At 39.6% G+C, this 23,525-nt stretch overlaps 1 protein-coding gene across 1 annotated transcript in view; it reads right to left on the bottom strand.

The window, feature by feature from the left end:
• Positions 1–20,784, bottom strand: part of LOC125902788 (potassium voltage-gated channel subfamily B member 2-like) — a 35,339-nt gene extending 14,555 nt beyond the window's left edge. The window contains exons 1-2 of the mRNA XM_049599387.1: positions 20,730–20,784; positions 16,585–17,362 (exon numbers count right to left, since the gene is read on the bottom strand). Of these exons, the coding sequence (XP_049455344.1) occupies positions 16,585–17,169 (585 nt within the window). The 5' untranslated portion in view covers positions 17,170–17,362; positions 20,730–20,784. The remainder of the gene's footprint in view (positions 1–16,584; positions 17,363–20,729) is intronic.
• Between the last annotated feature and the right edge of the window lie 2,741 nt (positions 20,785–23,525).

The following is a 23,525-nucleotide window of genomic DNA, read 5'->3' on the forward strand; positions in this document are numbered from 1 at the left end:
TAATTAGCCAAACATGGTATGTTATTAGCCATCCAGGCAGGGTGATGATCACGACCACACCTACACTGAACTACAATAGAAGCTGTTCTATACGGGTCATTTGATAACTCTTTGTTGCTGTGTCACAGAGACAGTGTTTTTGTGATCCTTGTTATAATGTTTAATTCCAAAGGTAGATCAAAATGTTTTACAGAGCAATGGTCAATATTTTTACTGTACCAAAATATGTATGTATCTAAAAATGTTCACACAGACTTTTAAGACAATTCCCCAACCCCCTACACTTCCTGAGATTTCTATGTTCTGAAAAATTGAGTAAGTAAGTAAGTAAATTTTATTTATATAGCACTCCTCACAGAGAGGACTCACAAAGTGCTTCACAAGATAAAATACAAAAAATACAATAACAGAAACAATGTAAAATACACAAAAACAAATAAAAAGTAAAGTGCAGCAAAATACAGAGATGATACAATGGACAATTAATGGAACGCATGCCTAAACAAATGTGTTTTTAACCGCTTTTTAAAAATGTCTACGGAAGAGGCTGCTCTCAGTTCATGAGGTAGTGCATTCCACCATTTGGGTGCAGCAGCCTTAAAGGCTCTATCACCTTTCATCTTTAATCTTGTGTGAGGGACAGTAAGTAGGTGGCCTTCAGCGGACCGCAGTGACCTGACAGGACAGTGAAAGGACACCAGATCCGTCAAGTATGCAGGTGCTTGACCATGGAGGGCTCGAGCATGGTGTCAATTCATTCTCCAGCCAACCACGAAAAAAGTAGTATTATGGACTGTTCTTTATCAGAGGAGGGGGTGGGTGGGCTGTGACTTTGTTGTGCAATTGTGTAATTTCTGTGATTTTTAAAGAAAACATGCCTTCCGCATGTGTGTGTGCCCCTCCCCTAAGCTAAAAAAAAAATTACACAAGGCCCTCCCCTGTACTTGAAAAAATTATTTGACATGCCATCCACTTTTTGCACCAGATAATAATACACAATACATCAGTGACATGAACAAAATCTTTTTAAAAATTACCAACAATGTTACAGTCACATTTTCAAACTGTAACACAGAGGTGCAAAGGTGCCGTTCACTACTGGAATTGTCTAAAATGAGCCACCATTTTTTTTTTTTTTTTTTTTTTTTTTTTTACAGTGGTGCATTTCAGACCAATCTCAAAACTAAATATTGTCTGTTTGTGAGTCACACAGTGAAAACAGTAGGAATCACTGAGCAGAAAAGGTTGCTTGGGTTAAGACATCTCTACATCTGTTGGCACCACAGAAGCTGACCCTGATGATTCTATGGTGACTGCATCCTAAACTCACACTAAATTGAAAAAGTTCATAAGGCCGTACCGACTAACAGTAAGACTAATGAAGGCTGTGCTGCTCCTCACGTCTAAACACACCAAAGTAGTTTGAATAACCAAGAGTGAGGGACCAACCAATGGTTCTGATCAATTTACATTTTTGGCCCCAAAACTAAAAACACTGTATGTTTTCCAGGCTGCTACACCAGTTGGCCTTGAAAAGAAATACTGCAAATAAAAAAAGAATCTGGCACTAGAAGGTTGAGTCAAAAGTTTTCCACAATAACAAATGAGGCAACGGTGGAGGAGGTCATAATATTGTACCTTTAAACAGAGGTAGTGTTGTAGATGGCGATGTTCTGTGCGGCCATTATACATCCAAACATAAGAACAGGGAATTGTTCTCACTAGATTACCAATTTGTTCTATGAGTACAAACAGAAGGCTCCATCCATCTCTGTCTATTTCCGAATCTATTGTTGAACATAAATGAGCCCTTACTTGTTTTTTGTGGACCTTTCAGCTATATCTCGAAGCCTTCATCAGCAGACAGAGTTTGGTATGTATTATTATCATCATTATCATTATTATTATGATAATTATTATTATTATCAGTAGTATTGAGCACATCCATCCTCTAATGAAGGCTAGATGACATGGCTGAAAGATTTTGCAAGACAAGTTCCAAATCAGGATATATGTTAACAGAATAACATGTAGGGTATAGAATATATGGGGTGAAGCTGCTCCAGGTGGAGGGATGGGATACTGTTGAAAAGATGTGTAGAATAAGCAGAGAGATTGCTAAGAGAGACAGTTATAGAAACATTTCTGGAGTTGAAGAGTTATGTTTATTAATGTTGTATTACTTGTGCAGTATTATATTTGGGCTCAGGGCAGGAAGACCTCTTCCACTGCAGAATAATAACCTCCCAACTCCATGTCAGCTCCTAATCTGGACGATGACTGGACGTATAAGTATGTATAAGTACTTATAATGCACCATTATGTTTCTGCACAGCCACTCAGTAATAATGCAGTATTAACATTAATCAGCAGCAGAAAACATTTCTGATGTCTCTCCTGAACTGAAGACTAATAAAGCAGTGAACAAACAAAAGACAGCCTGGCAGCTTGTGAGCTGAGGTACACTCATACCCACTGAGCAGTCTGACATGGAGACATTTGCCAACAAAAGATTTACAGTCAACAGGATGAACTTTGCCGTAGACGGCAAACCACTTTGGATCAGCCTCTCTCCTGCTGGAGTGATACATCATTTTCATTTGAATGAGAGCATTCAGTTCTGGAAAGCTACAGTACATTAGTGCTGCTGCTCCTCCTAAAGCACAGGGCCAGATAGAACTCTGATAGCTACTCTCTGCTGTCTGTGAAAACATGCGTCCTGCACCATGCTGAAAGAGACACTTGACACACACAACCACTGAGAAATTGTTGGCTTTTATGATGTCCCCAAATTTCACTTGGTATTCACAATGAATTTTAAAACTCATTCAAGTGTAGAAATGATTGTTGATTACAAAATCAAGAAAGACAGAATTCAATGTCAACAGCAGTGCTTATATTTGGACTGCTGGCATGTGCCCACGTGAGGGGGCTTGCCTTTCATTATGTGCTCTTTTTCTTTAAAGGCACAGCTTGTTGAGGATCATTCCTTGCATGTAGTACAGTGCAACAATACAGTGCTAACAACTGCACAGCAGCAACACTAGCCAACATTTATTTGATAACCTGTCTGCAGAAAACTACAGTAGTAAATTTGAACAGCAACTTTGTTCCACTTAATCTAATGGCAGATTTACAGCCTCATTGCAACACTGTCACAGTTTAATAGGGCAAGCAAGTAAGACAGTCACACTGATCCCCTAATTTAACCATATTACATAAACTGCTTATGTGGAGAGGAAAATGTAAGCAAACACACCAGTAATCACCGCTCATTGTGCATACAAAAATATTAGTGCAAATTTACAGTATAAAGCCAGAGGTGAAGCTATGTTCAGCAGAGTCTCTCTTTGCTCAGTAATGAAGCTGATGGCTGTACTCAAGGGATTCGTAGTGGGGAGGAAATGTGGCACTGATTACCCAGGGCACCAATCGGAGGGGGCCCTTGAAAAGCCTGGCATTAAAAGTTTGGTTTTGTTTGCATTTTTTATCATTTATTGTCATTACTAAATTAAAATTGGCTGAAAATGGTATAATGACTTAAATTTCTATTTTAAAAAATAATGGACGCTCTCTGAAGCCCCATTCACCCTTCAAAGGCGCAAAATGGTTTAGTCCACCCCCGCTCTAGGATTTGTCTCTAAATGCAGCTAGAGAACCCAGTCTAACTCTGAAGTTGTCAAAAAGGCTTGATTAGTGACTTCTGGCATCAAACACCGACAGAAAAAAATTGTCCTTTCACGTCGGCATGATACACCATTGTTTAACGACGCCTGCCAGCGTCAGCAGGAAACACAGCGGGACAACAACGAAAGTTAAGGCAGCAAAAGTCCAAGTAGGGTGGGCGGGAGGAGGGGTGGATGGGTTCAACAACCACTGCCTTTGCTTACTGTATGACTGTAAAGCCAAACACTGTTATTTTTTCCTGCACCTAAGCACGTGGTTTTGTTGCCTAAACTGAACCTCGTGCGTGTGCTGGCTAAACATAACTACGTCAGTTCATGGCATTGTACTGACGTAATGTGTTTATTTTGAAAGAGACTATACAAACTGTACATTTCCTGTGAAAACGACAGTGTATTTTGAAAATAGACAATGCACGTAACAGACTGAAGTTGACACGGCCTCCTAGAACGTCAGCAACCAATGCACCCAGGGTACCTTGTACATCATATCTGGAAAGTCCATGACTAAATGTTGATGTGTGACGAGGTCAGAGTGGGAATGTTTTGAGCTAGAGGCTGCTATAGTGAATGACTTTTTATACTGCTGGAGCACCAACGAACACTGTCATGTTTTTCCCCTCAAAAGGGAATTTGGAGTTCCAAATCATACTAAAGAAGGAAGGGAAAGAAGGAAAGCTGACTGGGCTGGGGGCCCACAGAGATTGCTTAGGCATAGGGCCCAGAATTTAGTGCTACACCCTTGGCTATACTGAATCAATAGAAACAATGGCTGAAACTATAAGGCCCAGGCTCTTTGAAAAATCAGTTCAAAAAGTATACTAAATGCTGTTGCTCCACTGAAACTTGAGCTTTATCAGGATTCATCTCCTCAAGCCTCTGACAAAGTTAAACACTTTTGTGTGACTACACTGGTCGTGGAAAATTTGAATCAAAGCAGAATCCACATGAATGTACCTCAAACATAGTTATGACATTCATAAACAGTGTAACATCTATAGCTCTAAGTGTTTAATCTATTGCAGTTAAGGAGGCAGTACAGGTGAATACTGTAAAACGTCTAACTCATAGATGGCCCTATCACCATAAAACTTCCCCCACAAGACAACTTTTTGAATCATGTTAAAATATGCAAATGACATATTATCTAGTTACATCTGCACTAATTTGCTTAAATATCCAAATTAGAACAGAAATGTGAACACTGAATAGAGCCAGGTACAAAATTCTTGCTTCACTTTGTTGACATAATAGAGTCTTAAGTTTTACAGAGAGAATTTTGAATATCTCTTTTTATGACACCATTAATCAGAAAACAGCCATTCAAAAAAATCATTTTCACCATGTCTTTAGGAATAAAATGTTCTATAAATCAAACTGTGAATGATATATGAACAAAATCCCTCTGTAAAAACCTTCAGAATATAGATGGGGATAAAATTCAAGGTATAGTGTATGTGTGCTATGAGGTGGGAGTTTTTTGGCTCAGAGTGTGTGCATGAAACCTCCCCTTTTTGTATTACAGGTTTTCTGAAATGTATGTTTATATATGCAGATGAAGCATTGCCTAATCAAAAAATGACCTCATTCAGAAATTTGAGCTAAGATAAACATCTAAGTATGTATTTTGGACATTTTCTTTCCACAAGAAAGCAAAACTGCTTCTCAAAATTGTGTAGTTAAGAACTAGTTTGAACATTAAGAAAAAACCCCAACAACCACTTTTGGTCACAAACATCCCCTTTATGAGCTGCAGGAAATCTTTTTCACCAAATGGAAATCATTTAGAAAGACTGGAGCGATAAGTGGAGAGCAGCGTGAGACCTCTCTGTCAGCTATGGGCCAGTGGTTCATCACACAGACAGACATCACAGTGTGTGCTCTGGGTGAATAAGTACTTCCTGCAGTGCTGCACCAGACACAAGATCCTCCCCCTAAAGCCCAGGTGATGTCTGTCATTCTGGTAGCTGTCAGTCATTGATCAATGATTAAATGTCTTTGTTTGTTAAATTCAGTCAACCTCATAAAACCTAGCAGTGGTTACCTCGTGGTAGCTTAAGTCACTATAAAAGTATGTAATTAATTATTTCCATCCATGGGCCCTCCAACAATGTGTTGGGTGGAGAATGGGCCCTTAAGAGTGACTGCCAACTTGGAAATATGCCTGTGTTCAAAGAAGAACTCTCATTAAATTAATTACACTGCCATTTGCTATCTGTGCCCTTAAAAAAAGCAAACCCATCTTTTTTCTTTTCTTTTTTTTGTAAAACAATCAATAGCATCTAAAACAAAATGATATGCTTATTCCAAATAAACTCTTACAAACTATTAAAATTGTCAAATTAAATTCATAAATTCTTATTTCCTTTGGTATTTTTTGACATATACAGATATGCCATGATGATTGTTGGGTAATATGTATGTTGATGTCAAGTCTCTAATCATGTGACAAGACGACATGTGCACAATTGCATGCACTAGGGCCCATCATAATAGTGTGCACTGGGGCCCCTCACAACTACCTTGTGCCTCTGGCCTCATGTGAGAAACATATACAAATACATTTTCTCTTACTTTTTGTTTGTGTCTACGATTTGTTATTTTGTTAGGACCCAATGATTTCTGGGATTCACCAGTGTTTTCTTACTTTTGCTCTTCTCTTTGGTAAGAGAACATTTTATGAGCAGTCGAGTGCATTCTTGCCAAGATAAGAGACACACATCTCATTTTCATGGTCCACATATTGTTGTCCAGTGTACAGAAAAATAAGTTTTATGTTAGAGAAACATTTCAAAAATGCAAAAATATCATATAATCAAATTGAAATTATGTTTTAAAGAAATTCAGGGCTAAAGAAATCCTACTATACTTGGTCCATTGATCCCAGTTACTGAAATTTCAGTTACTGGGTATCCCTCTGCTGAGCAGAGGTTGAATGTAATTAAGTACATTTACCCAAGTACTGTACTTAAGTTAGGATTGTCACGATACTAAAATTTCAAACTCCATATCGATACCCAGGAAAATATTCAATACTCGATACCATTTTCGATACAGCAGCAAAAAATTAAGAGGCATGTCATTTTTTAAATAAAGATCAGAACAGTAACATCAATGATAACAACAAAAAATCCCCCCAAAATAAATAACAACCAGAAACAAGATCTGTCCATACAAATGTATTTATCTACAGCCCTGTTTATTTTCTGTGCTTCTGGTGAATTGGCACCATATTTTTGTTGCTGATCAAATAGAGTTGGTAGTTTAGGCTCAGGATGCTCCTGTTTCTACCTCACTATGTGATCAGAGAACCAGGGGTTAGGGGAGAAACCACACGTTTTTTCAGCTCCAATCTGTGACTTTACAGTTAACATAACTTTTCAGACACACATCATTGTGTTGTCCTGTTAAACTAACATTGTCTATTAATGTTACAGACGGGCATGACTGAGTTTTCTGCTTAGCTCCCACATTAACGTTAGAAGTTATATTTTAGTTTGATGCTGGCGACACCAGCTGCTCAGCTGCTAGTGAGGGGAGGGGCTGTACCTGCCGTCTGCAGCGTGCTGTGTTCACTTCATTAAATATTTCCAAAGAGCGCTTTTTCCTTTATCATTTTTGACCAAAACTGGCTGCTCTGATCCTCCTGCAGCTGCACTGGCCATATTACAGCAACAGAAATGTGTGTGTGCATGCACAGCGACGACAACAAGCCGGGTTGCAGCGAGGGCTCTGTGCCTGCCAGACGCTGCCTGCACAGCACGTGTCCGTCGGACCCGTCACGCGCACCCGACAGATGCTGAGGTGGCGTGCACTGTTAGTATCGATACTTTTGTAAATTAGTATTGTATCCGGATACAGCGTTTGAGTATCGATACTTTTTAGAATATCAATACTTTTGACAACCCTAACTTAAGTACAGATTTGGGAAACTTTTTACTTTAGTTGATTGTTTTTATCTCATCATTTGATCTCATCCACTTTTAACTACTGTACTACACTTTGAAGGGAAATATTGTACCTTGTGCTCCACTACTATTAATTGTTAACTTTAGCTACTAGTTACCTTACACATTAAGATTTTTGCAAACGAACCATATGAAAATACACAAGTGCTGCTGAAACAATCAGACGATTAATTAGGAAATGTATTGGCAATTTTTCCAATTATCAATATCAAAATAGTTGCCAGTAAAGTCATTTTGCAAAAAACATTTCATGGTTCCAGCTTTTCATATAAATGTATGAAGACTTGTTACTTTTCCTTTAAATCATTTAAATTATTTTGATTTCTGACATTTATTAAACTTTTCTGTACTTTGAATACTTCAACATATTTTCCCAGATTGTACTTCAGTAACATTTTCAATGCAGAGCTTTTACTAGTAACAAAGTATTTTACAGTGTGGTATTAGTACTTTTACTTTAGTAAAAAATCTGAATGCTTCCTCCACCACTGCAGCTGACACACAATGGTTTTTGGTTTTCCTGTAACACCAGTACTTACTTACTTTAAGTTTATTTAACAGTACATCAGTTTCACTACTGCTGTAGTGCTTCTTCTTACAGCCTTTTTTGGTGGCATCTATCCAGTCTTGGGCATTTGCCAAAGTCTTTGCGCACGGCACAACACCTGCCCTTAAATAGTGTTTAGGGGGTGTTACTAATGCTAATAGGTGACTTTTTGTCTAGTGGGGCTCATCATTCAGCACACCAGGGTCAGAGCAGATTTGGACTGTTCAGAATGTTTGGTGCATCTAGAGTTGACTCCTCTTATTTTTCTCTTAACACAAACTTAGAGGTGAAATGTAAGAAATTGAGGAGAATGTTGCTGCATGAGGCCCAATGCTAAGAAATGCTAAAAACTAAGGATATCAAGCTTATCTCATGTGGAGAACAGACACAATAATGCCATGTTTTTAGACTGCCCCATCTTATCAGATGGGGAAATTCTAGATGACTTGTTATTCTGTACAGTTTTGGGTTTTTTTATGTTCGGATAGTTCACTTTTTTCTACTTTGTTCAATTTTTGAATTATAGGGTTAAAAATGTTCAGCTGATGACTGTAAGACTACCCTCTCTGTGGGCAGGTGCAGTCTGTGACTTACAGTAATTGCATAGTTTGGACTCTTTTTCACACTGGATGAAAAAAAGGTGATATTGTCATTGGATAAAAGATTTTATTGCACTGTGTTCTTAATTCTCCCCTTCCTCCCTTCTGCAGGTCAGACAGTGGACAGGACAGACTATCCAACCTGCCAACAGTTAGTCTATTTGCAGAAGCAGCAGTACTGGTAAAAGCCCCAAAGGAGATTAAGCTATACTCCTAAGTCAAACTCTGTGTGTGTGTGCGTGTGTTTGTGTGTGTAAATTTCAAACTGTGTACAGGATGAGATAATATACATGTCTGATCTTGTTATGCTCTATAATATTTTTGGAGCAGTTGTAAAATTACTAACATGTCTAGCCAGCAGCATTCAACACATTTGACCGACTGTTTGAGAGGAGAAATGAAACGGAAATGAAACAATCCTGTTTGTCTGTGTGAGACTCACTACAAAGGATAGCGAACATGTCAAAAAATATAATCAGAGTCAAAAATAAGAAGATTACACGGATTATGTAAAGTGTAGGAAACTCATCTCTATTATTGGAACATTTAATATTCATATTATCCAATAACACTCAAAACTATCATAGATAGTTATCCATCTGGACTCTGAACTGTGTGTGTGTGTGTGTGTGTGTGTGTGTGTGTGTGTGTGTATGTGTTTGCTCCATAACAAATGCTGCACCATGTTTTCTAAATGGCCAGGTCATGCTTCTATTCTAATCAGAGGTAGCACTGAGCTGTATATGTCACCAGGAAGAGGCCCTCCTATTGGCTGAGAGCTGAGCTGCATCACTGCTGCGACAGAGTGACACACGGCTGGTGTCAGTGCACAGAGGCCTAAGCAGCTTCCCTACTGCTGACGCTACAGTTCCAACACGGTCACATGGACCTATGAAGGCCAGCACTGTTGTATTTATAGAGCGATCAACTACCTGGAAACTGAACTTTTATTGTCAAAGATATACTCCATATGCATGCCATATGTCTTGTTACAATTTACATGACTCTCTGTTTGCTGCTATTGTTATCCATATTGTCAGATACGGGGGTTTTCTATGATTCACAAGACAACAAGATTCACAAGACTCCTATGAACAGCAGAAACACACAAGCTCTAAAAATTTCTTTAAAAAGTTTAACAATAAATTTTTGAATTACACAATTTAGCACCACTGATGACTTTTGAAAATGTGCCTGTCTGGCAATTGTTTCACTCAGCCTGCATGGCTGAAAAATAAATTAAACACAGAAGTGCCAAAAACTGCAGTTCTTCCAATGGTCACTTGAAGCTGGCTCCAAGAATGAGTCAGTCCCACAGACTGTATATAGTGGATGTAGCCACTGTGATGCCCAACTCTACAGCAGAAATGAACATGTTTGCAGCTTGGTAACTTTGGTTTCAATAGCAAATTTCTCCCTTCATGACAACCGTACAGGGGGTGAATTTTTCTATAACTCACCTGTTTAGTGACAGGTGGGGGCTGGCCACTGAGAAGTCACCACCACAGCTACTAAACTATTACTACTAAACATTGGTTACGTACTGTAACCATGGCTTAACACCAGATTGACAAAGTATAGACGTAGCAGGAGCTGTTGTCATATCAGTGTTTATTAAAGTTAACTGTAAAGTTTTATTCATTCATTCATTCATTCATCTTCTAACCGCTTCATCCTCTTGAGGGTCGCGGGGGGGCTGGAGCCTATCCCAGCTACATCGGGCGAGAGGCAGGGTATACCCTGGACAGGTCGCCAGACTATCGCAGGGCTGACACATAGAGACAGACAACCATTCATGCTCACATTCACACCTACGGACAATTTAGAGTTATCAATTAACCTAGTCCCCAATCTGCATGTCTTTGGACTGTGGGAGGAAGCCGGAGTGCCCGGAGAGAACCCACGCTGACACGGGGAGAACATGCAAACTCCGCACAGAAGGGCTCCTGTAAAGTTTTAGTTGTCTAAAAAGTCTTGTTCAGCATTTGGTTTTACTAAAGACCATATAAGGCCCCAGTCAAACAGAAAGTGTTTTATCAGCTGTGATGTTTTTTTTTGTAATTGTTTTTAATAAGAATGAAGCATTTGCTCACTGTTTTTGCATTGCTTCGTGCCTCACACTTCTGCACTCTAGGTGCCTGGCATGTTTTCCAGAGCGCTCTGAACTCCTCGAGTTGAGAAAACTTCAACTCAGAGCTGAAAAGCTCCCCACGTCATCTGCACTGTTTTCCCATTGTCCGATCGGATGTTCTCTGGTGGTCACGACAACAAGTTTACAGTTGGTTAACAATGGAAGAGAAACTGGTGGTAGTGGTAGCTGGATACCCAGAGCTATATGACTTTACAGTTACCACCATCTCAACAGACAACAGCAGGCTTGGAAGCATGTAAGTGCAGTACTTAAAAGGGCCATCATGGAGATGAAGATCCTGGACCAAATAGTGGTACTCCCCGGGATCCACCCTCTTTTTTTAGGGTCACATGTACCCACACAGATCTCCATTTTCCTGTGCCCAACAAATTATTTGCTGACAGCCTCTCACTCCCAACCAGAGCTACAGCAAGTACCCTCTGTCTGTCCATTTTAGGAACTAGCTACTAATTTCTGTGTGATCAGGGCTTAAGGAGGCACATAGTCATTTTCTTTCAGTGAGCACATTTTGTTTAGATGGTTTTCAGAAACTCTTTTGGCTAGTAGAAATAAGCATTAGCATTATCATAGTTAACTATAGCTGTCAATGCACCATACTAACCAAGAAAACAGTTAGCGTTATGGTTATCTCCCCATCTCGGCTCCAAAAATGCAAGATTGGAACACCCAAAATGCCATCTTGACGCTTCAAAACAGGGGTCCATCAACCAATGAGTGACATCATGGCAGCTGCATACATTATTGTATACAGTCTATGGTATTACCACACAGGTTTCTCTGCAAGTTCATATTCACTGTAAAATTAAGTCAGCTTTAGTAAATGGGTAAATCTGCAGCCTTCTTATGTGCAATAATTAATATCATTGATTTAACTAATGTAACTGTATAACTATCAGATACAAAGTATCGATTCTTTCGTTTGGACTTAAATGATTTAAAAGTAGCCACAAAGAAATCAGATCTCTGACAGCCCGGAAGCTTACATCAGTGTCACACAGATTTCAAACTTCCATGCTGGTTTTTCTTATGTTGAATCAGCCGTTAAAGGGCTGACTCTGAGCTCTAAAGATAATCAGGTCCTGTGTGAATCTAGCTGATTAAACCCAAAGCTCTGAACAGTCTCTCCTCCTGCTGCTGACAGTGCAGTTGGCCTGGACTGTTCTCCAGTCAGTCAGCTGGAAACAGGGAATCAATTAACAATATCAGCCGCCCTCCACTTGCTTCTGTGTATGTGTCCCTTTGCCCCAGCTAATTTACACTGCTGAACACTTTTCTTTACATGAGGTTCTGCCAACAAAATAACAAATTGTTGGTCTATGACATCACGCTCAGAGACATGTCAACCTTGCTGACCTCCACTCATTGTTTGCCCCTCATAAGGAACACACTTTGACACTGACGAGTGTCATCTTACTACAGGTAACTCTTCTCTCCTCTCCTCTAAAAAAATCCAGACAAAAATAATAAAAAATACAGACAACGTATCAAACGTCCCAATTGGGACCATAACACACTGTACCACTGCTGCACCATAATAAAGGATGCCCATTGTTCTGTTCTCTGTGCAGCCTTGGGACTCTCTGATCACTGTCTGGTTCATCTTCTTCTGACTTACAGGCAGAAACTAAAATCTGTTAAGCCTGTGGTAAAGACTGTGAGGAGATGGACCAACAAGGCAAAGCTGGACTTATAGGCCTGCTTTCACTGCACTGACTCAAGTGTTACAGTGCAGCTACAGGACAGGATGAACTCTCTGACACTGTGACATCTTACATCAGTTTTTGTGAGGATGTGTGCCGGCAAAAACCTTCAGACAGCTCTGTCAAGCTAAGGAGGAGGCCTGCAGAACTGGGGACAGACTACTTTACAACCAGGCCAAAAACACATTGACAAAAGAGATCAAAGTAATGAAGAGGAGTTACCCTGAAAAGCCCAAACACTGGTTTCAGCCAACGACCATCATTGTGAAGGAACCTGCAGGACATCCCCAGCTGCAGGAAACCCTCCCCCAACACTTTTAATACAAATGAGCTTAAATCTATTGTAGTGTTCTCAGGTCTGAAACAGAAACATTCCCATATACTCAGAACATTCCCTCACACTGTAAAAAGAAACTATTTGTTTTAACTTAAAAAGTAAGTATGCGGGCTGCCTTAATTTTTGATCTGAATTTGAGAAGGAAAATTGAATCATTACAAAACTATCTCAATTTGTTCAGTCAACTTGAAAATTTTAAGGCAACCAAGACACTAATGATTTTAAGTTAAAACAAATACCTTCTTTTTACAGTGTGGGTGCTCTCAGTGTCATCTAGAACTTCACTGCCATTCACCATTCATATTCTATGGAGCAGCTCCAGAATTTATTCTCTATGACATCACAGATTTGAGTTTTAGCGCTCTAGTTTTTGGATTTAGGAGAGAGTTATTCATTATTACAAATATTTCTGGACTGTGTTAGAGCATAGGAATAACGTGAATTTTGAAAATGGGAAACATAAAGTTTGATGCAAAGACATTTCTATCATGGCTGTTTTCCTTGAATAATAATAATGAGCAATTTTGGGTAGAATAAGTGTCAGTTTCCATCGCACTAGCTGTGCTTTAGGGTATTCTGAATGGGGTATCCCTAGCAATAATCCTGTCTGTTTTCTGCACATACATCACAGTGTGGTTTGGATCTGCTACCAAACAGAGGAGAAGCAGACTACAGCGGACAGTCAGAACTCTAGAAAAAATAATTGGTGCCAGCCTGCCCTCCATCCAAGACTTGTGCATTTCCAGAGTAAGGAAACAGGAAGGTAATCTTGCTGCAGACCCTTCTCCACCAGACACAACCTGTTTCAACTCCTACCCTCTGGTAGGCCCAAATTACCAGGCACAAGAGCAATTTCTTTCCACGTGGCATCAGTCTAACAAACGGTTAACACCCTTCGTTTGCTGTAAAAATCCCTGTAACACCAAATATTAACTGGACTTCAGTGTGCCTGTAAATGCCATATCTTTTACAGTTTATACACACTATTTTTAACATGTAAATATCACCACTCTCAATATAGATATAAGTAGGCTGCACATCCAACTACCAAAACACCAGAGTCAAATTCCATGTGTGTGTGTACACACTGACATGGCCATTAAAGCTGGTTCTGATAAAGATTTACCATCAGTAGTGTATGAAAATTATTATTACAAATGCCCACTGCTGTCACATCATTAGTACTGGACTAATGCTCTGCTTGGATTGTGTGTTTAGGAACTGTCTATCTGCTGTCTGTCTGCTCTGCTGCAGACAATAAAACCAGCTCAGTAAGCTCACTGTGGGAAACAAACTGTCAAATGATTGTGTTTAAGCTTAATGTGTACTGCTATACAAAGCTTCTTCATTTGACAGACTAAGTGCAGCAGCTTGTAGTAAACATGCTCATCTGTACAGAAATGTATTATGTTAGTTTTTCATTAGATGAAAAAAAGAAGAAGAATTGGACCACACAGACTCTGCCATGACCAGCAGAAACCTGAGCAAGTCTTTACCCTCATAAAACACATTAACCTACCCCAAACAATGGAAACTAAAGATTTCACAGTAATTTTGAAAAGAAAAATTTATAAGTAACAAAATCCAGTTCCTTCTTTTCTGCAGGATTTGATACAAAAGTTGTGCATTTTGTATGAGCACACACACCTATGTCTAAACGCACAATTGAAAGCTGGCATGTCATAAAGCCTTAAATGCGCTGTATGTAAGAATGTGGCCAAAACGGTTACTGCCGCTAATGCTATGTACTGGGACACTGCTAATGCTGCTTGCTGTGCTGCTGTAGCTCAGTCGTAACTGTAACTGATGCTGAGACTCTACTGACTGCGTGACTGGTAGATGGCGGTGGGTGGCACAACAGGCCAAAACACAAATTCAAAATATAAACATGATTTGCGGACCGTAAAAATTTTTTTTAAAGGTGAATATTCTGGCTGTACTATTGTTGTTATGTTATATGAAAATTATTCCTTAGTCTCTGTGACATATTAGGAGGATTTTATGACTATTTGCTTTATATTTCTTACATATAGCTCCTTTAAGTGTGGGTGGGATTATCAGCAACACTCAACCTCTTATCTTCTGTTAAACTCTATGTATAAACTGTGGTGTAATAAAGAATAGATTTGTGTAAGAGCTTGTTACTGATGCATCAGACTCTCTTATTATAACTGAGTATAACTGATAAAGGCAAGACAGCCATTGGTACTTCCTCCGTGGAACCCAGCTTTGGGTTTTGATCTCCCAAGAGAAAGATATTAGGGACTTCAACACATAGTTAGTAGGATTTCTTTCTTTCTTTTTTTTTTTTTTAAATGTTGTATTCATTTGTGTTGCAATTTGGGTGACTTGACCCTTTAAATATAAAATCCCCACCACCTATCCACTAGTGAGCACCAGGACAGAGCACAGGAGAAAATGCCACGGTAATCCCTCATCCTCCTCCCCTCAGTGTCTGTACTTTGCAGGTGAAGGAGGATTATGGTCCTGATAGCTCCCTAATGGCCTCTGATGCCTCTTCATGGAGCTGCACGAGGCGAAGTATAAAGGCAGGCAGAGCAGAGCACCAGGAAACAGAACTGAGGTCACAATCCAGGAGTGACTGGGACTTAACACTACTACTTTTTACAGTTTACAGATCTACACTGTGGGTCCAACATGCAAAAACAACTAAATCCTGCTTATTAGTGGGGAATGACTGAGTCTGTGTTGTGTTGGAACTTATTTATGCAATTAATTCCATCCAAGTTAAAGGGGGGCCCTGATTACTGCTCCTGCTGTTATTTGTTTTAAAAATGACAGTGGGAAAAAGTGGTGTATGGAAGCAAATGAGAGCCAAAATTATTTCAAACTTAACAGCCACTGAATACTAAATTATTGAAATTTAAACACCACTGAATTCATATACATATATATATATATATATATATATATATTCATAAACCTAAGGCACTCACAAGAGACAGAGTAAAAACGAAGAATAGTCATGTCTTGGTAACAAGATGTAACAGCAATTTTACAGTAGCTGGTTCGAGTCAAGATAAGGAGTCGCACTTTGTTCTGTGTCTTGTCTTTTTGTGTCTCCTTCCTTCATCAGAATAAAGGAAGAAAAAAGTTTTCTTCTCTTTAAAAAAGAGGGGGAATCTGTGCAGCAAAGGAAGAGATATTCTGACTTTTAGTTTCTGGTATAGATCAAGCTTCAAAAAAATCAACATGGATTCTAAATTCCCATAATGCAACTAACATAATACATTTGTCTCCAAGCCTGAGGTCAGACAACCCTGATGACAACACATTTTATTTTCTCAGGCTTGACCCAAGCTCCTCCCGAGACACAGAAGACATTATACAACTTTTTTCACATACTGAACCATGACCACCTCATCTTTAGACTGTCACTATGTAAGGAGCTCCTCTCAATAAACAACAAACTGACTTTGTCTGTTTATCATTCCATGGTGAGGAACTATGAACTAGAAAATGCTTTTATTTTAGCCTGGACACTTTAATGCCAAAGGATGATAAACTAGGGTTCATTTTTAGAGTGTAATTTTCCTTTACCAATATGTCAGTGTAGTGTGTGTGCAGCTGTTGTTACCTTTGCAGCCACAGATGAGCTGGGTTTCTCCAGCAGATCCCACAGCTTCTGTCTCTTGTCAGGACAGCAGCCGTGCTCGGCCTCGTCCCCGTCCTTCTCCCTCAGCGTCTCTGCCTCCCTCCTCAGCTCCTCATTCATCTGTTCCTTCTTCTGGTGGTACCGTGCCTGGCAGCACGACTCCAGGTAGATCTCATCGATTCCCCAGTAGTCCAGCTCCTGGCCAAAAGAGAGGGCGCACATCTCCTCCATCATGTGCAGCTTCCCAGTTCTGTAGAAGTTGAGGATGGAGGAGAAGGCCACTGGGTGCCGGTCAAAGAAGTACTCATTCTCACTGAGGCTGTAGTCATCACAGATCTCCAACAGTGACTCGTGGGTGTTGCAGTCTCTTAGCCGTCCCAGACGGGTTCTGGGCAGCCGGTCCAGCGTTCTCCACAGGACTTCATGTGTGAGACCTCCAACATTAAGCCTGACCCGCCGAGAGCGGGCCTTAATGCGGATGATGTCAATGGGCTCAGGGGGGAGCACTGGACCTGCGGCGGGCCGCGGGGTGACTTTGGGTGTGCTGAAGGTTACTCTGTCTGTCATGGTTGCGCTGCGTGTGCTGCTGTCTTACTGTCGGAGTGGGTTTCCTCAAACAGGTTGCAGTGGTGTGTGTGAGTGTCTGGAGCCTGTGAGGCTCAAAGAGATGATGATGGTGGTCAGTTGGGGGAAAGTTGCCCAGACCCACCACGCTCACCTGGCTGTGTTCACACCACTAGACTCCTGGTTAGATCCATGGCTGCAAAAACAAGACATCATATATTATTCAAGTCTGAGTGGAAGTAAATCATATCATACCATTCTTTTAAATTACCTCTGGAGCCTCTTCGATGACCATAAGATGTGCAGCTATCAAACAGCTGTCAAGATAATGAGTTATACAATCACAGTGTCACTGTTGCAGGATTACCTTCAGGGGCCCCGAGGACCAAATGAGATCCTGGCCCTTGCTAATCCTCAGCCATAGACTCATCTTGCCTAAAGTGAAAAACAACTAAATCTGAGCAATTTATGGTTCTATGTCTTGTTCAGGGACACTTGGACATGAGAAGCTGGAAATCACAATACCAACCCTACAATAAATCTTTTCAATGCAATGTGCTGATGCACATTTACTAGGAACATGAAATATAACCACAAAACTGAATTAACAGAATGTCTTGATTGCAACACAGTGCATCTCTACAGGACAGGGTGTCAGCATCACATAATAAAGCAGGGCCCACCTTAAAGCTGCTTTTATAACAAAATAACTCATTGTCATATTTGCTGAAACAGTCACTACTTCCACACAGTATAAAATGAGACAGATAGTCCTCTGCTTCCTGGTATTGCTTATAATGCCATTACCACATGTGAACGAAAACAACCAATCAGAGCCATGGTAATAACATTATTATTACCTTAAAGGCTAGAACTGTGATGTTTAACTGTATTCAGAATTTTATTGTGAAATTCATGCAGGTAAATATAGGCTACTAATTTACACAGTAATCACAGTATCACAGTAATCCAAGTAATCCAGTGTACATAACTGTGACATAAACTGTGAATTTATAGTTAAATACAGTAATTTTACAGGAACATAGTGTTTTATCACAGTAATGTAATAGGCTTTAACTGTGAGGTTACTACTAAATGTAATATTTTTACAGAAGCATACTGCTACATCACAGTAATATGCAGGCATAACTACTGTGAATGACAGTATACAGCTCTCCTTTCACAATAATTTGCTGTAAAAATAATACAGTAATTTCCCAGGAAAGTGATACGGCTAGTAGCCAGTAATTTACTCTAAATATACAAATATTTTACAGTGTAGGAAGTGCTGATCAAATGTGAATCCAGAGTCTGTTATTGCATTGCCTACTTCTCACCTGAAATGTTTTCAGAAACACATTTTAGTTTACTGTTTAGCTGTAAAATGAGAAAGTTTCTGACTCAGCCACCATGTTGAATACAGTCAAGCTGAAAACTAAGGAGGGCTGCAACTGTATGAGTTTCATGGTACGATAATGGTCTCAGAAAATCTCATGCAGTTGCAGCAGTTTAACGGTATCATGATATTACACAATTTATATTATTATCAGTCAGAATAACAGAGGGGTTATTGTTGCTAAAACAAACATTTTATTACTATAACTGAAACTGAGATTATTTATCCGGTTGCATCGTAGATCAACTTTGTTATCACAGCATACTGTAAAACCAGTATATCACTGCAACCCTAAAACTAAGCAATGCTCACCAGCCGGACCAAATTTCTAATTTTACAGCTAAAGTGTACACTAAAATATGTCTCTGAAAAAAACTGAGAAATAGGCAATGCATTAACAAAATCTTGATTAAGGTTTGCTAAATGCTGCAAATGTCATTAAAAGCACACAGAGTAGGAGGAGCAACATGATTTTTTTACTGACTATCTGTCTCATGTACCTCTGTGTGAATAATCATGACAGTTTGAGGAAATATAACAAGAAGTTATTTTCATAAAAATTCCCAACTGTACCTTTAAGGCTTTAATCATCTCAGCTGCTATACTGCCTCTCACTAGACAATGTAGAGAAGAAGATGGAGGAAGAAGGGGTCATGGGGACCAAGCAGCTCATTTTTGCCCTTGGGCCCCCTTACGGGTTAATCAGGCCATGCCCACTGAATGCTTACAAAGGGCAGAGCTAGGGAGTGGGTGGACTGGATCGGTCAAATGTGAGAGCACAGACTGCATGTTCAGAGATTGGAACTGCAGCAGCTATGGATGCCACATCTTTATATTGCACTTTAGAGTCATATCATACACTGTTTGTCTGCATATGCAAGAACTTTCCTGCCAAACTGTACTTGGCTGGCACATACTGTAAATTACAGGTCAATATCTATCTATCTATCTATCTATCTATCTATCTATCTATCTATCTATCTATCTATGGTTTGTTTTCCTTATTAGATAGGGACTGCTGTTGGAATTAACTGTAACTTACAGGCTGTCAGACAGTAAATTATTTTTGGTTCAGTGAGTTGCAGACACACAACACCAAATCAAAATGGCAAATCTGAGTATCTCCACTGGGAAATATTACATTGTGATGTGTTAGCCCTGATATTAAACCCTGGAGACTCATAAAAAAACAGGAAACTTTGACATTTTTAATTACAAAGAATCATCTAATTAAATCGCTGAATACTGAAATTGTATATCCTCAAACAGGTTTTCTTATGCAATGAATACCAATGGGAATCCACTCTCAGATAATGGATGGAATCCAAACTGCATTTTTTTTTTTATACTCGGAAGCCTTTCTGCTGTTGGACTATAAAGGCTTATGTTGCCATTAGAAGTCCTCTGACTGCGGGACCTTTATCTGATTGTGTAATGGAGTTCCACAAATCCCAGTAGTGGCATTAGGCTTCGTCTCCCCTGGCTCAAGTCTGCCTTAGTTAATTATAGACTGTCTATCTTCTCCTGGGACACTCATAGGACACACGGCTACGTCAGGAACCAAGCTGCTACATCACCACTAAAAATGGGTCTTATCCAGTCCTCCCCCTCCAGAATAAAAGACAGTTCATTTCTGCAACACAAACATCTACATTAATAAACTGACTCTACAGTTTATGTCTCTGCTTCCTTAAACCACGATTCACTTAGCTGTTTTAAAAAACTATTATGTGTATTGTAGATTGCATGGCTGTCTGGTTTTTGCCCCCCCACCACTTTCTTTTTTAAAGCAGACCAAATGCAGAGACAGTTGATTCCTGCACAACATAGAATAAAAGTCCAAAGTGAGAGCGTCCCATTCGTTGTCAAGAGATTAAGGAGACTCAGGCTTAATAACCCGTGATTATGCATCTGAGCCCACAGCAAGTTTAAAAAGTACAGCTCCACAAAAAGTGGATACAAAGTATATGTGAACCAGCACAAATCCAAGTCGCCTCGGTTCTATTCCATTTCATCCAATTAACGTCACCAATAGCAGCCTGCCACTGTTATTCATATATATATATATATATATATATATATATATATATACATATATATATTAAAATAATAATAATAATAATAATACATTAAAGGTGTAAAGTAAAAGAATGTCCATGTGACCCACCTTTGTGGAAATTGCTGATATTTCGGAAAAGCCGAACTCTTGCCCCTTCCAGGAGGTCCCACCATAGCACCCAGTTAGTTATCCCAGCTGCTCCGTCTCCCCTCCGGCCGCTGATTCCTGAAGCCTGCAAGAGCATAGAGACCGCTGGAGATCCACATTTTGGCAAAAAGAAAAAAAAAAAAAGAAAAGAAATGAATTAATAAATCTATCAGCGCAGGAGAGGAAATGTCCCGGGAAACGCAGCGCGGAGAGCCATGGGGAAACACACAGCAGATAGAGAAAGAGGAGTGTGAAGCAGCTGGGCAAGAGAGAGAGAGAGAGAGAGAGAGAGAGAGAGAGAGCGAGAGAGAGCGCTAATTGGATTGAGGCATTCAGCACCAAGGACAGCTCTATATCAACAGCTTCTTTCCACCTGAACTCCTGCTTACAGCCAAGCTCTATTCATTTCAACACATTAATAATACATCTGTTTTTAAGTCCGTGTAAAGCAAAAATAAATATGTGTAATAAGTTTGTCACACCACAGAAAAATATGTTACTATGCACCAAGCCAAATTTTAATGATTAAAAACTCGCCAAGTTCAAAATAATTTAAAATAAGCAGTATTCTCTGCTCTGAGATGCTGGGGCGTGTCCACTGAATGCGCTGTAGCCACGCCCACTTTCAGGAAAGCTGCAGCCTCTTTTAATTGTAACACTACAATGGATGCTCCATCTAGCAGATGGGCTTGTACAGCTAGACATTAACTTCCAGAGCCAGAATCAGATTCAGAGACAGGGGACAGTGACCTGCCTGAAAATCAGCATTATTCTTCTCAGTCTTATTATTATTATTATTTCAAACGACAGAAAAACTCGGTGGTTCTAGGTCTTATAATGTGTATGGGCGGGGCTTATCCCAAGTTTGCTCCATTGCACCATCAAGCAGTCTTTTAGCCCCGCCCAAAAAATCCAGGACACAAAAACAGTTTAACTGTTTAACAGGAGTTATACTCTTGCAGCAAACTCTATGCCGTAGCCTACACACATCGCCTATGCTGTTGTGAGCATTTATACTTGTGCTGTGGTGTGTCTTTTTCCAAAACACTAGTCACTACACTAGTGCTGTTAAGTTTAGTTGATTCAAAACACACCCAAAACACACATAGGCTTTAAAGAGACAATTTCAAACACAAGTAGCTACACAAAGTGGCTTCACTACAACTCGCAACATTCATAGACAAACACCTGTCTTTATCCGAACACATTTTCCCCACAAATACAACATGCTAACGTTATTAGCACAAGCCTATGCTATTTTACATTGTATAAATTAGCCTACTAGCTAGGGAACTTTTCCTCTTCTCATAGGTTATGAAACCAGGAACAACAGCAACATTTAACAAAAGTAACATTACAAAATTGGCTCCATTACAACTCACAAGGATCACCAACAAATCAACTGTCTTATACTAAAAACATGTTTTCCAAACAAACATGATAATGTTATGTCATTTATGCTCGATGTTAGACATGAAGACCGAGACAGACGATGTCGTCTGTACTCTGCATTCATATTATCCATATTTCTGCATGTTCTCTGATAGTTTATGGATAAGAAACGAAACTGAGGCAGTGTAGTGTAGTTCAAAACAGATAGGATTATGGAAGATGGAGATGGTGAAGAAATTTAAATGATGGCGGAATGTAATGAATCGGTAACATAGTGAAAAGAATTGTCCATCCGCATGTTTGTGTATGTGTATAATTGCTGCACAGACTACCATTGTCTACAATGCTGCCTCCACTGAAAGGTACAATATTATGACCTCCTCCACTGTTGCTTTGTTTGTTGTTGTGTGAAACTTTTGACTTCGCCCTCTAGTGCCATCTACTGGCTGTATCTATGCCATTTTATATAGTTCCCAACCATAGTTTTCAACTGTTTTCAAGTGTTTTCTAACTTTTTTTTGTTTGTTTGTTTGTTTTGTATGTCTCTATAACCAGGAAATATATGTTAAAGGGTAACTTTGGTATTTTTCAACCTGGACCCATTTAACCCTAACCCTAAACCTTTTCTCATGTTTTTGTGTCTAGAAGTGGCTAATGGCAAATTAGTCCAGTATTGAGTGAGACTGCTGCAACTGGCAGCAGCAAATCGGACTGCAGTGTAACCACTTGGGGCAATTGTGCTTCATCAATTTATATCCACTAAAAGTGATTGGTTTTGCCCCTGACAGAGTCAGATTGTTATTCAAAGCATCTGACAACATTATGGAAAGGATCCCTGCTGAGATAGACCATTTTTTTAAAAAGTGAGATCCTTTTTGTTTAACCAGAAACAGCCCAGAAATGGCCGTCATCAAACCCACCAGACTCCATTTAAATAAACAATAATTTTATCATTATAAAACTGATATCATTCAAAGTCCACAAAAACAAAATATAACTCATAACAGCCATCTTGGTTCATTTTCCACCATTCCATCAACCACCAACTCTGGTTTGGCTGAAATAAAATCTTAATTCACCCAGATACGTAGATGTGAAAATATGCTGGCTTTATACACACTAAAATTACAGTTTATTTAAATGGAGTCTAGTGGGTTTGGCAGTGGTGATTTTGGGGGTGTTTCAGGTCAAACAAAAGGATCTAACTGCCTAACACAAATGTCTTTTTCTGTAAGGATCCTTTTCATAATGTTGTGAGACACTTCAAATAACAATCTGAGCCTGTCAGTGGCAAAAACAACTGGACATACACTGAGGATGCGCAATTGCCCCAAGTGATTACATTGCAGCCTGTTTATCTGCTGC

This window comes from Epinephelus fuscoguttatus, linkage group LG15 (genome assembly GCF_011397635.1).
Source record: "Epinephelus fuscoguttatus linkage group LG15, E.fuscoguttatus.final_Chr_v1".
Lineage (NCBI taxonomy): Eukaryota > Metazoa > Chordata > Actinopteri > Perciformes > Serranidae > Epinephelus > Epinephelus fuscoguttatus.